At 41.5% G+C, this 18,881-nt stretch overlaps 1 protein-coding gene across 1 annotated transcript in view; it reads right to left on the bottom strand.

Annotated features, from left to right (window-relative positions):
* The window catches only part of LOC124787845 (28S ribosomal protein S5, mitochondrial), a 109,113-nt gene that overhangs the window by 65,691 nt on the left and 24,541 nt on the right, over nt 1-18,881 (bottom strand). Inside the window, exons 5-6 of the mRNA XM_047254799.1 lie at nt 8,370-8,404; nt 3,921-4,116 (exon numbers count right to left, since the gene is read on the bottom strand). Of these exons, the coding sequence (XP_047110755.1) occupies nt 3,921-4,116; nt 8,370-8,404 (231 nt within the window). The remainder of the gene's footprint in view (nt 1-3,920; nt 4,117-8,369; nt 8,405-18,881) is intronic.

The raw sequence follows: 18,881 nt of genomic DNA, 5'->3' as shown, positions 1-18,881 counted from the left end.
TAATCATAGGTGGAAACATAACTAGCAAGCTTAAAACTAATCATGCATACACCACGATTTCAGCGAGCCCCTGTACATTGGCAAATCTGACTGGCTATGCCACCTGTGCTTGTGCAGCCTAGCACTTGGCTGCAGCAGGAAAGTTGATAACACATAAATCACAGATAAAACCTACTCACCACTGACACTGAGGCACTGAATTGATAATCAAATTGATCTCTCTGATGATGACTTTGTAATGTTACAGGACCAGAACCACTGGAATTGTCCAAGGAGACAATGGTTGTAGCAACGCATTGGTAACTATGAAGTTACTAAAATATCCTAGCACCCATGCAAAAACTGTTGCTTTTCGCAAGCTCTAAAAACTGTTCAGACTGTTAAAGAGTTTTTTCCCTTTACAGCACGCCATGACACTTTTCCCCTCTGCCTTAAAATGCTACTCTTCAATAGCTGTCCATCTCTCACTTCCTAGAGAGGCTCGTATTAATGAGTGTACACAACCAGATGTATGTATGAAATCACTGACCCACATCCTATGAGTCCTTGACAGCAACTAACACACACACAGCATTTAGTGAGAAAATCTAGAACCAGTATATGAAGATGCGCTATCGAATGACGTAAAAGTGGTCCTTGGTGATGCAACTGTCACAATAGGAAGAGAGGTTTTTCTGAGACCATACACTGGCCCTCATAGTCTACATGATTCCTCAAACAACTGAGTGAGACTAGTCAGTTCCACAATTCCAAAAAATCTAAGGATTATGATTATCTACCTTCTCAGAAAAACATGTTAAGATAATCTGTAAATCACTTGGCCAAAACACTCAGAATCAAACAGATCATATACTAGTGGATTGTAGACACAGAAGTATTATTGAGAATTTAAAATTTCAAAGAGGTACAGTAATAGGATCAGACCACTATCTCATATTGACAACATTTCGTGAAAGGATAGGATGCAATTACTGCAGGAGAAGAGAAGCAGACTGAAAAATAAATGCAGATCTACTGAAAGAGGACCACATAAATGGCAAATATGCAGTTAAAATTCGAAGCAGGTTTTTTGCCCTGGAAGGAGAGAGAGAAGATGTAGACAAGTTATGGTCCAAGCTCAAGATCAGAGTTAAACACACTGCAAATGTGCTGCTGAAACCTTTGGAGATAAGGGAGAAGAGCTGAGGATGGTTTAATGATAGATGAAAAGATGCAATCAACAAGAGAAAAGTGGCTCGAGTATTGTGGTTGACAAGTGAACAAGATAAAAGAAAGGTTGGGTTAGGTGGAAGCAGCTGAAGAACCTAAAAATGTCTTCTGGACAGAAAAGCGAGAGTATATAACAGCAAGGCAATACTGGCAGAAGATGAATGAACAGTAGACAATATAAGAGACCTCTACAGGACAGTCATGTTTTTCAAAAAAGCATATAACACATGGATTGACATGATCAAAGATGACATACGATAACTGATGAAACAAAACCTAAGGAGCAATGGAAAATTATTTTGAAAATCTCCTGAATGGTACAAAGAAAACAGTGTGAAATGCCCAAAGTGGAGAATGAACTGCCAAGCATGGAAGAGGTACAAATTCTCAAAGAACAGGCCCAAGAAGTAGTTGCTATACCTGCAGAGATGCTGAAAGAGGGATGATATACCCTACAAGAGAGGAAGTACCTCCTAATCTGTTTAATTTGGAGGAGAGAAAGGATACTTGCAAAATGGAAAAAGCCTGTCATCTGCCCAAAACTTAAAGGAGATCTAATGAGATGTGACAACTATAGAGGAATTAACTTACCATGTACAACTTGTAAGATCATGAGCATGTTGTTGCTGAAGTGGCTAACACCATAAGCTGAGGAGACACTTGAATTTCAACAAGCAGAGTTCAGAAAGGGCAAATCAACCACAGATCACCTACATATAATAAGGCAAGTGTTATCGAAGACTTGTAAATTTCGCAGAGATGGTTACTGTCTTTCTCTGGACTTCCAAAAAGCACTTAGTGTGAACAGGCAAGCAATATGACAGAACTGCAATAAAACTTAAATAAATAAATAAAACACTAACGAGCATGTCTACAAGAGATAAGATGCATGGTGAAAGTGAATGGAAAGATGTCAGAGAAGTTCAAGTTGGGGAATGGAGTGCAACAGGGAGACTGCCTCTTCCTTCTTCTGTTTAATCTGGTTCTAGATACTACTCTGATAAACGAAAAGCCTAGAGACAGGAATTCAGCTGTGTAGAAGGATCAACACCCTGGACTGTACAGATGAAGCAGTCTTAATAGCACAGCATCAGCAAGATGTAGTTCAGAGGACAAGAGTGTTACCGGAAGATGTGATGAAAGCAGGCTTGATGAAGAATATGGATACGACCGAATACCTCATAGTGAGCAGAGAGAATACTGACAAACCTTTTTAATTGAGGTGGTAAACTCCTTGACAGGGTAAAAGAATTCAAATATCTTGGGGCAGTACTCAGTGAAAGGAATGGCAAGAATTCCAGCAAGAAACAGGTCTAAGTTACCACTCTGATAGCTGCTCAAGTCATGGCTTCTATAGATTTCATCAATCTAGAGGACCGTAATACAACCTGTGATTCTATACAGAGCAGTGACCTGGACTCTGGTGGCGGAGAGAGAGAGAGAGAGAGGGAGAGAGAGAGAGAGAGAGAGAGAGAGAGAGAGAGAGAGAGAGAGGAGGAGGGGGGGGGGGGGAGGTAGAAAAATGCTGACATTTGAAAATGCTGTTCTGAGAGAGATTTTTGAACCAGTGCAGCATGGAGACAAAAGAAAAAGGTAAAACCACAGACTGCAGGAGCTGTACAAATCGCTGGACATTGCAGCTGTGATTAAAGATAGGAGACTGAAGTGGTCACATCATGTGTCAAGAATGCAATATCACCAGGTAAGTGGTGGAGGAAGACATCAGATGCAACAGACCGTAGGGAAGAAAACCAGCTGAGATGGACTTACAAGATCTAAGAGAGTATGAGTACACGGGTACTAGCTGGAGAAGAAAAGATGGGTTGAAGAACTTGGTAGAGCACTTGCCCGCAAAATGCAATGGTCCCGAGTTCGAGTCTCGGTGCGGCACACAGTTTTAGTCTGCCAGGAAGTTTCATATCAGCGCACACTCCGCTGCAGAGTAAAAATCTCATTCTGGAAAAACTAATTATGTTTACAATTCAATCTAAACTTAACCCTTACAACCACAATAGTTTTGCAGTAAGAAGACAAGACAAATAAAACTATTTAACTGTTTGATGTTAAAATTCACTATATTTTGTGGTAAAATTTGCAAGAACTTAAATCTTACATTTTGAAAATGCAGGAACAAGGGGTTTTTAATACCCGAGTAAGATTTAACCAAAATCGCTGTAGCTTATGTGCCTTTTGTAGGCCAATTTAAGGCTGTTTCATTGCTTGATAGACGACAAGTGACCTATCAAAAATTTGGTGGTGCTGACTTCACTTAGCACATGAAGTTGTGTACTGGTTAGCACACTGGATTCACATTTGGGAGAACGACAGTTCAAGCACGCATCAGCTTGTCTTTATATAGGTTTTCCGTGAGTTCCCTACATCACTTCAGCCAAATGCCAGTGGTGTTTCTTTTGAAATGGCACAACCGATTTCCTTCCCCATCCTTCCCTAATCCAAGCTACTGCTCCATCTCTAATGACCTCACTGTTGACGGTACGTTAAACACTAATCTCCTCCTCCTCCTCCTTGTCTTCAGCTACATCCCTGTTATATGGCTGTTATATGTTGCCAGCAGCTAGTGTTTACACTCTGTACATATCACAAGCTAACGAAACAGGAAATTTACAGAGAAACAAAAACATACTGAAAACAGAATACATCTGCAAAAACACTCAAAATAATTTTAAGGAATTACTCAAAGGGTAACCCACCTGTTCTTCCTTCAAACAAATCAACATGCATGACCTGCTGACCAGCTCTATTCTTGGCCTTGCGCAAAGCAGCCCTTGGCTCCACAGCTTTAGCAAGAGCAAAACCCGCCAGTCCATTGCCATTACCAGTCACAACCATCACACTCATTCTTCGATAACGTCCAAAATTGCCTTTCATGTTTATTACAGTTTTCATCTGAAATAAAAAGAGCTTATAGAGCATTTCCTTGATGATGGTGATTCAACATTTGGATTAGCTATTATTGAAACATGGTTCTGAATTGTCATTTCATAAAATGCAAAAAATTCATAAGTTGCAAAAAAATGGCTCTTGATAAATGTAAGCTTACTACGAGGAGCCAATATGGAGGATTGCTCACCAACACTCTCTCAGGCAGTATGGCGCGAGAGTGTCAGTAACCAGCAGATTAGATTTGAATTTGTTATAAATCATATAGAGACAGAGTGACTGCTGATGACTGGAGACTTACAGGCTCTGCTGGTAGGTGGGTGCTCACGTAAACACATTGCCTTTCCAGAGGGAAGTTATGCTGCAGTCTGGCATTGTTCCCAGGTCTTGTCAAACTCTTTGGACCTACCATGGGTAGGGGCAGCCTTACAACCAAGTGCAAGTTCCTGAGACATCAGCATTCCAGCCTGAATGAAAAGTGTCAGCAGTAATGGACTGGGGGGACTGTGGCAATAGGTGCAGGCCATGGGTGATGCCCTGTTACTATTATGCCCACAGCTTGTTACATCAAGTTCCACTAAATCGATAACATGCGCCTTGGAAAGCCAACTACTTCTACCATTTCTATTTGGGGACAGTAAAGTGCAGAATATTATGATCTTAAGATTGTTAGAGGAGCTGGAGAACAAATTAAATAACCTCCAATGGAACATAAGGTGAACCAGAAATGTAGGAGTCTAAACAGAATTATAATCAGGTCATGGGTTTAAAGAGCAGGGAGGAAATTCAGTTGCAGTCTCTGTAGCAAACAAGAAAATTAAAAAAATTACTACACATACTGAAGAAATCTCAAACAGAATAGTAAAACCTGTCTTTAAAAAAATAAAAAATACATTCCATGAGAAACGAGAAATAGTATTGCATATGAACTATGCGGCACTTAATGGGGATCCTACAATTGACATGTTTTGGTGTTTTGCCTTGTTAGTCCTGTCAGCAATGTTAGCCGCTCCAAGTGGAAGACGTGCTTTGTTGTGTTCCACAGTTTTTGATGTTTTTAGTGGGATAAATTGACGCTACAGTGTTCATCTTTGGCATGGACCCATAGACGTTGTCACAAAGACACACAATTTGTGCAACTGACGCATTTTATTACACAAGACAACCAATTTTTTATTCCCCTTTCTGTACAAGTAGAACCCTTTCTGTCAGATAAATTCACTTTGATATTCTGATATTTTCTTATTGTTCTCCCACTGCCATTCACTGACTGTAACAAAATTGGTGTAACTCGTGATAAAATGTGTGTTCCCAAATAATTTTGAGTGCCATGTAAAATTCACACGACATCAACACTTGTGGAATTCAATTGTCTTTTTCAGTAGTGTCCTCACTTAGACAATTGTTGTTCTTAATTACACTGTGTACAAACATGATTACAGCTATACTTGTGTTCACAGTAAACTAACGGCTGTAAACTATAACTGTGTATGGTATTTTATTAACTTTGGCAACAATATCTTATTTGGAATATCATTTTTTCCATAACTGCAGTAAGAACTTGAGTAGTTAGTGTAATACATTCACCTCTTTCAACTCATTCGCTAGTTTGTTCATAGGAAGGATTCAAAATCTCACAATAGTGACGTAAACATAAATCATAAGAAATTCCCTACTGTGGCATAATACTGAGATTGTTGTCTGTGTTTGTCATAAATTCCACTATTTTTATGTGTTTGTATGTGAGTGTTATTGAATGTAAGCTTTACAAAAGAAAAGTTTCAGACACAAACTTCAGATTAGCTTCAGGAAATCAGGAAATTTTATCCCATATTCCACTCTCATTATAAAACAAAGCACCTTCTTGGACATTCTAGATTCAGTTCTAAATGTAACTTGCAATCCTTATCGGATAACAGATTCTGAAATTTTTTTTTTATATTAAAAAAAATAAATAAATAAAAAAAAAACACATCAGCAAGGATGATTTCAAAAATGTTCTAGTTGTTTGCTGTTCAAAAATACATTGCACCAGTCACAAAAAGCTCCATTCTGAATGCCGTAAATAGGAGTCAGGGACCAGGGACAACTGAAGGTACCACACTGACCCAGCTTACACACCAGTTTAGGTGGTGTATCCAACTGACATTGAAACTGAGGCAATGTGTCACACTTAACTGTTAGGTAAGTCTGTCATGCCTAGTATCAGACGGCCACATGTGGAAAAGGGTCCGTTAATCATCATCATTTCGAACATATGATGAGAAATGGTATCACTTAGGGGACAGGCAACCATAGATAAGAAGGATCATCATCTTCACTCTGCATGTACACTTGAGTGGCTCATTAAAATGTTGAAGAGACTGTTCTGGCAGCCACTGCCAGAACAGGAGAGAGTCGGCTGCAGATTGTGACACACACTGGAATAAACATTGGCTGTTGTCTGGGCTTCAAGGTCATGATTAGATCATTCAAGCATCTGGCAAAGAAAGTTGAGAAAACTTGCTTTCTCAAGGAATTTAAATGAAGCTCCCATCTGCAGCATTGTCTCCAGAACCAAGTGAGACCCACTTGTCATCAGTTGAGTCAAATGCTTCAACTAGAGACTTCAAAGGTTCTGCAAGAGGCTAGGCTGTGACTTTCTTGTTTTGCATCACAGTACTCATAACCATAAACTTCCCCAAAAAGTGTCACAAGTGCACATAAGAAGCTGTTATTCGGGTAGCTGACATTCGTATGGGCAGCACAATAACGATTTTTGGTTAAGCAACTCTCCATCCAATCAGATAATTTAAGCTGGGTGAGACACCAAAGTATTAATGTAAGATCCAAAAAAATGCACCTGACAGATGTTTAGCTTCGAACTATCTGGCAAAAGTAGTTCCCACAGAAAGCATTTAGTATTGTTTCACAGGATGTCTTGTGATGCCTACCAATTGCAAAAATGTAATTATCTGAACTGACTGTTGAATAATTAGCCTTCGCTGATGCTTACAGTATGCGTGGGGAACTTCCATACTATTAAACTGAGGTTTTCCAAACGTTTTTGGTAGCATGTTGAGGCGAGTCCGGGTTCTCGACTGTCGATAGAAGGGTCCAAGTATAATCTTAATAATCAATCTTGCCCAAACAATATCATCACTGGCTACGAACTCCAAGCCATAATCCACATCCAACAATATGAAGATCCACTGCATATTGAGGGAACAGCTACAGAAAATGGATGTACTCAATTCATTACTGTGGACTAGAGTGCCATATCCACCAAGACAGAAATTTAATCAGTGTGCAAGATGGTTTGAATAAGACTTACCATCAATAGCGGGCATAAACTTATAGCTGGGATCTTCTATCAATGACTGTTCTCTAGGTGTCACTGAAAGAAAACCTCAGCTTGCAACTGCTAATATGTATAAATATCAATATATATAAAGGAATATGCTATACTCAAGAATGCTTCCTCTAAGATCAGTAGAAAATCTGGGAATTGTTGATTTCAACCCCATAAATGAGTAGATGCAGATATGGACCAAAGAACCTCAACCAGAAGTTCACAGTACATTACAGCTACCTCAGCTAGCTCTGAACTACCATGCAAGATGTGTTCAACCCTAAATCTGATCAGGGCCAGCCACAAAAATTTCGTGATTCACATCAAAACTAGAAAACAATATCTTCACCACGGGATGACACAGCTGTTGAAAGACAAATAATGAATAACATCACACAACACTAAAATCTGACTGCATAAGGGGGACAACTATATGATTTTCTGATGATGACAACAGCCGCAGCTGATTATATCAAAAACTTAGATGTCCATCAGTCAATTTTGTGATATTTTCACCACCACCACCACCACCACCACCAATTGTGACTTATGATATTTTTTATGTTTCACATTGTGTTTTGATGTCCCAATCCATTTTTGGAGTGTAGTATTGTTAATTTACAAGACATTTTGTGGTGTATGCTATGTTGTAAATAAACATTAACATGTTGATATTCGCACCTCAACATATTCTTATTTAATAAGTAAAAGAATAGGTGCTTGAAGGTACTGCATTTTCCATAAAGAAAACTTATGTTCTGAAAAGGGGTAATCTTAGAGTCAAATTTACAAATCCATAGCAGAAGCACACAGAGTTACATCTTATGACACAACCCTAATACAACAAGTGATGTTTCAAATTTTTACAATTAAAATATGAAGAGAACAAAACGAAAACTTACAAGTAGGAAATCCTACTAAAACTTACCTCTAAGACTCTTGTGTCAAAGCCCTCAAAAGTATCTGCAAAGAAACACAAACACAAATTAGTCCCCAATAAATAAAACTATGAAAGAGCACTACAAACTCAATACTGTGTTTGTTTATATATCTGTAAACGATTCATTTAGCATACTGCTCTATTTCTATCATTACATGGCCTGAGAAAGGGAAAAATGTGAAGTTCATTCTTGCTACGCATTCCACAGCCTGTTTATCATGAATATGATCCATGGAGCATGTAACTAACTTTTTTAACAAATCACAAATATTATAATGTTGAAGTATTTTCTACTCTTATTCCTAATACAAAATCATAAAACAGAATAAAAAAAGAATATGACTCAAACCACATAGAAACTGATATCATTAATTTTCCAGTGTTCTGGATTTAAGAATGGAAGAAAGATGGAGGGCAACCTACAACTGAGTCAGTCAATCAGATGGATTGACACACACACACACACACACACACACACACACACACACACACAGAGAGAGAGAGAGAGAAAGAGAAAGAGAGAGAGAGAGAGAGAGAGAGAGAGCACAATGAAGATTTAATAAATTCATGTAATAACAGAAACAAAAAGCATCGAACAAGTGTCTGTTCCTCAAGGCCCTCTGTAAAGAAAATGGATCTATTAGCTACAAGATTCTTAGCCCCTAATAGATAGGTACAGCTACAAGTTACTTCTCAAAAGACATTTAAATATAGTTGATATACTGGACCTAATCAACTGAGTTGAGTCTAGCATACTTCAGGTGTAAAATTAGTAAATATTGTGGATATTCCTGCATTAAAATTTTCACCTCAGCCAGGAACAATTGGTGCATTGTTGTCAATTATTGTTTCTCAACAGGAAAAAATCAAAAGTGGTCGAGAGGTCTGATCAAACTTGTTGGACTTGGACTAAAAAGCATTTTAAAATTTGCCAGAAAATTGCCTCATTTACTTCCAACCAAGAGGTGCAAATTCTTTGTGAAGAATGCCATGCTACTGGAAAAATGCGAGAAAATTATTGCTACTGCCATCATCTTCACATTTCTTTCTTTTTTTTTTTTTTTTTTTTTTGAGAGCACAGTTTCATTTGGAATCTGACATTTTGTTTCATGATACAAGCAAAGCATCAGCTCTCATCATCAGTAACAGCTTTGCCTAAAATGATTGTATCATGGTCTGTCATGGACCAGTTAAAACTTTTCAGCACTTCTATTATACTCTCCTGCCAATCTGTGACGGATTGTGCCACCCACCTCTGTAGAAAACCAATGTCTCTTAAGCCTGAACTGGACTGGTATGACCACCAACCAGCTGTCCACAAGGATGAACGGTCACTGCCAAACTGTGGCCAAGAACAAAGTATACCACCTGGTGGCAAGACATACAGCTGAACGCAACGTACTGTCCCTACACCCTCCCCACCCAACAGTTTCCCCCCCTGACCTATGACTTCCTACCCATTCTTATCTCCCACCCTCTGGTTGCTGCCCTCTGCCAATGTATCTGCCCATCTTTCCCCACTTATCTCCTTTTTCATTCTGTTTTGCCTACCTCCCTGCTTTACAACCTCCTGCCTCCTGACACTGTACCTGTTGGCATTCTAGTCCTTCCCCACCTTGCCAGACAGTCTCCTCCCCCAGACAAACCCCCCCCCCCCCCCCGCCACTGCCATACACTGCTATCCCTTCCCTGATGATGATGAGTTGGGTTGAGGGGGCACTCGACACCATGCTCATCAGCGCCCTGACGTAGAGTCAACATGAAATCTCATGGGTGGGGACGAAGGCTGTCCCCACATGTAGAGCAGTCTGCCGCCCTCCCCACCAGTTTAGGGATGAGGCCTGATAGTTCACAAAATTTCAACACTCTGTTAAGACCAGTATCGGCGTCTGCGAGGACGGTGGGCAGATTTCCAGCAAGACCAAGGGCTGCCCTATTATCAGTATACAGGACACACGTAGCCACAATATGCTTAACTGAAAGCAGCACGCCACAAACTTCACAGAAAGGTGGATCCTCCCCACGGAGGAGGAAGCCATGAGTGAAAGGGATATGCCCAATGCGCAGTCGGCTAAGCAAAACCTCCTTCCAGCGGCAAGGCTGACACGAAGTCTGTGAAGCTTTTGTGGTTGGTTTGAGCAACCGCAGTTTGTTGTCCAACACCTGCAACCATTCAGTCTCCCACTGACATATGATGCATCTGTCAGAAAATGATATAATGGCGTGCAATGGGATGGGACATTGATGGACAGCACCATTCCAATACGCTTCCCTGGCAGCTTTATCAGCCATGTTGTTACCATGTATCCCAATGTGGCCAGTTACGCAGCAAAAGATCACACCCTTGCCATGGTGTTGGAGCTGCTGTAAGTAGTCATGGATGAGCCGAATCAGTCGGTCTACGGAATACATTTGGTGAAGCGCTTGCAGTGCACTAAGGGAGTCGGAACAGACAAGAAAACTTGCACGGTGATGTCTGTAAACCCTCTCCAGTGCCATTAAAATGCCATATAACTCCGCATCATAATTTGTAAATTGTTCTGGAAGGCGCACTTTAAAAAACCTATCAGGGAAAACCACAGAACTACCAAGAGCATTCCCCTGCTGGGATCCATCTGTATAAATAACGATAAAACTATGGTACATACTTAAAATAGACGAAAACAAAGCTGTAAAAACCATATCTGGAGTACAATTTTTCGAGTGCTGCGTCAAGCTTAAAATCACTTTGGGTCTCTGAAGACACCAAGACGGCAGTGCGTTCCATTCCTGGGTGTGTATTTTCGTGTCCAAGAGATCCAGATCCTTGAGGCAGGCCGTAGCACACATACCAAATGGCTGGGTCGCTTGGTGCTGATTCCTGAACACTCGGTCGAAGGTGGGGTGAATCACTGAACTAAATGCCAACGACTGGGGTGACGCTGAGATTTTCAGTGCCTGTTGAGCCAGGAGGATACGTCACTGAATCCAGAGTGGTGGTTCACCAGCCTCTGCACAGACACTGAACTGGGCTGGTCCGAAAGGCTCCAGTCGATATCCAAATGCCCGCATGGTGGACAGCTTCTAACATCCGGAGGTAGGAAGGACGGGCCGATCCATAGACCATGCTGCCATAGTCTAAGCGTGATCGAACAAATGCTCTATAAAACTGTAGGAGGCAGGACCTGTCAGCTCCCCAAGTTTTTCCGCCAAGGCATTTCAAATGTTCAACAACCGGAAGCCCTTTGTTCATTGATCTTTCAGGTGTGGGAGCCATGTTAATTTTAAGGCAAATAATAAACCCAAAAAGTGCACCACGTCTTGAAAAAGTAAAATACGGTCCCCCATTGTAAGCTCTGGTTGGTTAAAACTCCAATGAGCACGATTAAAATTGACACAGTCTTCTCAGATGAGAACAGAAAACCAGTTGTCTGGGCCCAGGTTTCCAGCCTCCTAATGGTCAGTTGTAGCTGCCTCGTTGTCGTCTTAAGATCAGAGGAACAGTAGAAGATTGCAAAGTCATCCACACACAAAGAGCATTTGACAGGGCTCCTGACTGCAGAGGAAATTCCATTGATAGTGATGGCAAACAATGTGACACTGAGGACACTGCCCTGGGGCACACCATTTTCCTGAACATAGCAATCAGACATGGCATTGCCAATGCGATAATGAAAACGTCTCTGCTCAAGAAAGGATTGGATCAAAAGTGGCAGGCATCCACGTATTTCCCATTCATGAAGTTGGCGAAGGATGTTGCACCTCCAAGTAGTGTCGTATGCTTTTTCGAGGTCAAAAAACACACAAACTAAATGGTTTCCGTGTAAGGACTCCTGTATTGCCATCTCCAGTAGAATTCAGTTGTCAAGAATGTAACGGTAGTGCCTGAAACCACACTGGGAGCAGCTCAGGTAACCTCGGGATTCAAGCAGCCAGACAAGGCGGCAGTTGACCATGTGTTCAAGAGACTTGCCCATACAACTAGTAAGGGCGACACTCCAACAACTGTTAGGGGCGCTACAGTCCTTACCTGGTTTCCAGAATGGAATTAAGATTGCCACTTTCCAAGCAATGGGGTACTGTCCATCAAACCAAATCTGATCGAAACAAGAGAGGAGCTGACCTTTCACTTCAGGGCACAGATGACGAAGCATGGTGTAATGGATCTCATCAGGTTCTGGAGCAGTGTGTCTGGCTGCAGATAAAGCTGATTCCAGTTCCCACAATATCCCTTCCCTGTCCCCTCCAGATTACTGCTTCCATTCATGTGATAGTTATATTCTGGCCTGAGCTGTGCGAGGTGGCGGTGTGAATGAATGGTGTGTGTTTCTCTTTTACTGATGAAGGCTGTGGCTGAAAACTGAGTATTTTAATTGTGCCTGTCTGCAATTTAACATTAATCTTTACAGGAAGTAGCAATCTATCTTTTCTTACATTGTTGTTATTTCAAAGGAAGTAACAGAAATAGCTCACGCAGAAAAAAAGAAAGAGAGAGAATTTAAACTTAACATCTAGGAATATAGAATTTTCATCATTTACTCACACTAGCAATGAAAATAATTGAATAAAGAAAAAGATGCAATAACATGAGTCAGCTACTTCCAAATGCAATTATGCAAACTTATGCCTTTTCATTGCTACAACATTTCTGTTGCAGCCTTACAAAAACTGTGTTGCCTATGATACACGAACAGAACAGCATATGAAATATCTTACACAGTACACATTGTGAAACATTCAGATGCAGTCTGATTGTATATTGTTCATTTTTTCTGTTTGGTTGCATGTACAAAATGCAGAAATATTTTTCATCAAAAGGTGTCAAATTGTATCTAAAAACCAAAATTTGCAGCTTTACTGTCACAAACTCATCTACAACACTCATTTCCATAGCAGACAACCAGGGTATATACTACACATTTATTATCCAGAATGAGATTTTCACTCAGCAGTGAAGTGTGCGCTGATATGAAACTCCCTAGCAGATTAAAACTGTGTGCCGAACCGAGACTCGAACTCGGGACCTTTGCCTTTCACGGGCAAGTGCTCTACCATCTGAGCTCCCAAGCACGACTCACGACCCGCCCTCACAGCTTCAATTCTACATCTACCTACATCTACATCCATACTCCACAATCTGACGGTGTGTGGCGGAAGGTACCTTGAGTACCTCTATCGGTTCTCCCTTCTATTCCAGTCTCGTATTGTTCGTGGAAAGGAGGATTGTCGGTATGCTTCTGTGTGGGCTCTAATCTTTCTGATTTTATCCTCATGGTCTCTTCGTGAGATATACATAGGAGGGAGCAATATACTGCTTGACTCTTCGGTGAAGGTATGTTCTCGAAACTTCAACAAAAGCCCGTACCGAGATACTGAGCGTCTCTCCTGCAGAGTCTTCCACTGCAGTTTATCTATTATCTCTGTAACGCTTTTGTGATTACTAAATGATCCTGTAACGAAGCGCGCTGCTCTCCGTTGGATCTTCTCTATCTCTTCTATCAACCCTATCTGGTACGGATCCCACACTGCTGAGCAGTATTCAAGCAATGGGCGAACAAGCGTACTGTAACCTACTTCCTTTGTTTTCGGACTGCATTTCCTTAGGATTCTTCCAATGAATCTCAGTCTGGCATCTGCTTTATACCGACGATCAACTTTATATGACCATTCCATTTTAAATCACGCCTAATGCTACTCCCAGATAATTTATGGAATTAACTGCTTCCAGTTGCTGACCTGCTATTTTGTAGCTAAATGATAAGGGATCTATCTTTCTATGTATTCGCAGCACATTACACTTGTCTACATTGAGATTCAATTGCCATTCCATGCACCATGCGTCAATTTGCTGCAGATCCTCCTGCATTTCAGTACAATTTTCCATTGTTACAACCCCTCGATATACCACAGCATCATCCACAAAAAGCCTCAGTGAACTTCCGATGTTATCTACAAGGTCATTTATATATATTGTGAACAGCAACGGTCCTACAACACTCAATTGCGGCACACCTGAAATCACTCTTACTTCTTAAGACTTCTCTCCATTGACAAAGACATGCTGCGTTCTGTTATCTAGCAACTCTTCAATCCAATCACACAATTGGTCTGATAGTCCATATGCTCTTACTTTGATCATTAAACGACTGTGGGGAACTGTATCGAACGCCTTGCGGAAGTCAAGAAACATGGCATCTGCCTGGGAACCCGTGTCTATGGCCCTCTGAGTCTCGTTGACGAATAGTGCGAGCTGTGTTTCACACGACCGTCTTTTTCGAAACCCATGCTGATTCCTACAGTGTAGATTTCCAGTCTCCAGAAAAGTCATTATACTCGAACATGATACGTGTTCCAAAATTCTACAACTGATCGACGTTAGAGATATAGGTCTATAGTTCTGCACATCTGTTCGACGTCCCTTCTTGAAAACGGGGATGACCTGTGCCCTTTTCCAATCCTTTGGAACGCTACGCTCTTCTAGAGACCTACGGTACACCGCTGCAAGAAGGGGGCAAGCTCCTTCGCGTACTCTGTGTAAAATCGAACTGGTATCCCATCAGGTCCAGCGGCCTTTCCTCTTTTGAGCGATTTTAATTGTTTCTCTATCCCTCTGTCATCTATTTCGATATCTACCATTTTGTCATCTGTGTGACAACCTAGAGAAGGAACTACAGTGCAGTCTTCCTCTGTGAAACAGCTTTCGAAAAAGACATTTAGTATTTCGGCCTTTAGTCTGTCATCCTCTGTTTCAGCACCATTTTGGTCACAGAGTGTCTGAACATTTTGTTTTGATCAACCTACTGCTTTGACATAAGACCAAAATTTCTTAGGGTTGTCTGCCAAGTCAATACATAGAACTTTACTTTCGAATTCATTGAACGCCTCTCGCATAGCCCTCCACACACTACATTTCGCTTCGCGTAATTTTTGTTTGTTTGCAAGGCTTTGGCTAAGTTTAGGTTTGCTGTGAAGTTTCCTTTGCTACCGCAGCAGTTTTCTAACTTGGTTGTTGTACCACGGTGACTCTTTTCCATCTCTTATGATCTTGCTTGGCACATACTCATCTAATGCATATTGTACGATGGTTTTAACTTTGTCTACTGATCCTCAACACTATCTGTACTTGAGACAAAACTTGTGTTGAGCCGTCAGGTACTCTGTAATCTGCTTTTTGTCACTTTTGCTGAACAGAAAAATCGTCCTACCTTTCTTAATATTTCTATTTACGGCTGAAATCATCGATGCAGTAACCGCTTTATGATCGCTGATTCCCTGTTCTGTGTTAACTGTTTCAAATAGTTCGGGTCTGTTTGTCACCAGAAGGTCTAATATGTTATCACCACGAGTCAGTTCTCTGTTTAACTGCTCAAGGTAGTTTTCAGATAAAGCACTTAAAAAAATTTCACTGGATTCTTTGTCCCTGCCACCCATTGGGAACGTTTGAGTCTCCCAGTCTATATCCAGCAAATTAAAATCTCCACCCAGAACTATAACATGGTGGGGAAATCTACTCAAAATATTTTCCAAATTATCCTTCAGGTGCTCAGCCACAACAGCTGCTGAGCCAGGGGGCCTATAGATACATCCAATTGCCATGTCTGAGCCTGCTTTAACCGTGACCTTCACCCAAATTATTTCACATTTCGGATCTCCGTCAATTTCCTTCGATACTATTGCACTTCTTATCACTATAAACATGCCTCCCCCTTCACTGCCCAGACTGTCTCTGCGGTATACATTCCACTCTGAGTTTAGGATTTCATTACTGTTTACGTCTGGTTTCAGCCAACTTTCTGTCCCTAGTACTATATGAGCATTGTGTCCATTTATTAATGAGAGCAGTTCTGGGACCTTTCTGCCAGTACCTCGTCTCCTACCTTCCAAATTTCACAGAAGCTCCTCTGTGAACCTTGCAGAATTAGCACCCCCTGGATGAAAGGATATCGCGAAGACATGGCTTCGCCACAGCCTTGGGGATGTTTCCAGAGTGAGATTTACACACTGCAGCAGAGTGTGCACTGATATGAAACTTCCTGGCAGATTAAAACTGTGAAAGGCAAAGGTCTCAAGTTTGAGTCTTGGTCTGGCACACAGTTTTAATATGCCAGGAAGTTTCAAGATTTATTACGTTTTAAAGTATACACATGTTTCTTTTGTAACTACAAGAAATATGTTGTTTGGTTTTCATGTAATAAACTGGTAAGATATGATGTCTGTGAGGACTGAGCTGTGCCATGTGCCTTGTCACCATCTGCAAATGTGCCGAATAGCATTGCTCCCCAGGGAAGCAGGCTTATACAGGGTGATTCAAAAAGAATACCACAACTTTAAAAATGTGTATTTAATGAAAGAAACATAATATAACCTTCTGTTATACATCATTACAAAGAGTATTTAAAAAGGTTTTTTTTCACTCAAAAACAAGTTCAGAGATGTTCAATATGGCCCCCTCCAGACACTCGAGCAATATCAACCCGATACTCCAACTCGTTCCACACTCTCTGTAGCATATCAGGCGTAACAGTTTGGATAGCTGCTGTTATTTCTCGTTTCAAATCATCAATGGTGGCTGGGAGAGGTGGCTGAAACACCATATCCTTAACATACCCCCATAAGAAAAAATCGCAGGGGGTAAGATCAGGGCTTCTTGGAGGCCAGTGATGAAGGGCTGTGTCACGGGCTGCCTGGCGGCCGATCCATCGCCTCGGATAGTTGACGTTTCATAACTAACCTTTTTCGTAGGACTCTCCATACAGTTGATTGTGGAATTTGCAGCTCTCTGCTAGCTCTGCGAGTCGATTTTCCTGGGCTGCGAACAAATGCTTGCTGGATGCGTGCTACATTTTCATCACTCGTTCTCGGCCATCCAGATCTTTTCCCTTTGCACAAACACCCATTCTCTGTAAACTGTTTATACCAACGTTTAATACACCACCTATCAGGAGGTTTAACACCATACTTCGTTTGAAATGCACGCTGAACAACTGTCGTCGATTCACTTCTGCCGTACTCAATAACACAAAAAGCTTTCTGTTGAGCGGTCGCCATCTTAGCAACAACTGACGCTGACACCTAGTCAACAGCGCCTCAAGCGAACAAATGTACAACTAAATGAAACTTTATAGCTCCCTTAATTCGCCGACAGATAGTGCTTAGCTCTGCCTTTTGTCGTTGCAGAGTTTTAAATTCCTAAAGTTGTGGTATTCTTTTTGAATCACCCTGTATTGTCCACAGACATTGCAATCATTATTAAAATTTGAACTACTATTTTCTAATGATGGTGTAGAAGGGTGATTACTGTGGTTGAGTGTTGATCAGATTTACGATGATGTGAAAAAAATATGTATGTTCATTGCAAATTGGAGTCGGGAGGTTTGACAGATGGAAGGGAGAGGAGGGGGTGGGGGGTGGGGGGGTGGGGGGTAGCGTTAAAGGAGAGAAGTAAAAAGACTGAGTATGTTGGCGGAATAGAGGGCTGTGTAGTGTTGGAATGGGAAAAGGAAAGGGCTAAGGGCAATGACAAACAAAGGTTGAGGCCACGAGGGTTACAGGAATGTAGGATATTCTGCAGGGAGAGTTCCCAGCTTCGCAATTCACAAAGCTGGTGTTGGTGGTAAGGACCCAGATAGCACAGGCTGTGAAGTAGTCATTGAAATGAAGAATGTCATGTTCAGCAGCGTGCTCAGCAACAGAGTCGTCCTGTTGTTTCTTGGTCACAGTTTGTCAGTGGCCCTTCATGCAGACAGACAACTTGTTAGTTGTCATGCCCATATAGAATGAAGCACAGTGGTTGCAGCTTAGCTTGTAGATCACATGACCAGTTTCACAGGTATCTCTACCTTTGATGCAATAGATGAGGTTTGTGATCGGACTGGAGTAGGTGGTGATGGGAGGATGTATGGGACAGGTCTTGCATCTAGGTCTATTACAGGGATATGAGCAATGAGGCAAGCGGTTTGGAGCAGGGATTGTGTAGGGACAGAAAGGGATATTGTGTAGGTTCAGTAGAAAGCGGAATACCACTTTGGGATGGGTGGGGAGGATAGTGAGTAGGACATTTCCCATTTCAGGGCATAGTAAGAGGTAGTTGAAACCCTGACCGAGAATGTAATTCAGCTGTTCAAGTTCGGGATGGCACAGAGTCACGAGGGGAATGCTCCTCTGTGGACAGACAGTGGGACTTTGGGAGGTGGTGGATGACTGGAAAGATAAGACACGGGAGATCTGTTTCTGTACAAGATTGGGGGGGGTAATTACGGTCTGTAAAGACCTCAGTGAGACACTCAGTATATTTTGAGAGGCACCACTTGTCACTACAGAAGTGACGGACACCAGGTCAAGCAAATGAGGTGAAGGTGTTGACATTTTGGAGGATTGTGGATAGGATTTCCTCACCCTCAATCTAGATCACAAAGATATCACCAACGGATCTCAACCGGGAAAGGGGTTTGGAATTTTGGATGTTTAGGTAGGATTCCTCGAGATGGACCATGTACAGGTTGGCATAGGATGGTGCCATGC

This window comes from Schistocerca piceifrons, chromosome 1 (assembly GCF_021461385.2).
Source record: "Schistocerca piceifrons isolate TAMUIC-IGC-003096 chromosome 1, iqSchPice1.1, whole genome shotgun sequence".
In the NCBI taxonomy this organism is placed as follows: Eukaryota; Metazoa; Arthropoda; class Insecta; order Orthoptera; family Acrididae; genus Schistocerca; species Schistocerca piceifrons.
Note: the sequence above shows the minus strand (reverse complement) of the source record. Positions and strands in the feature narration are given on the sequence as shown.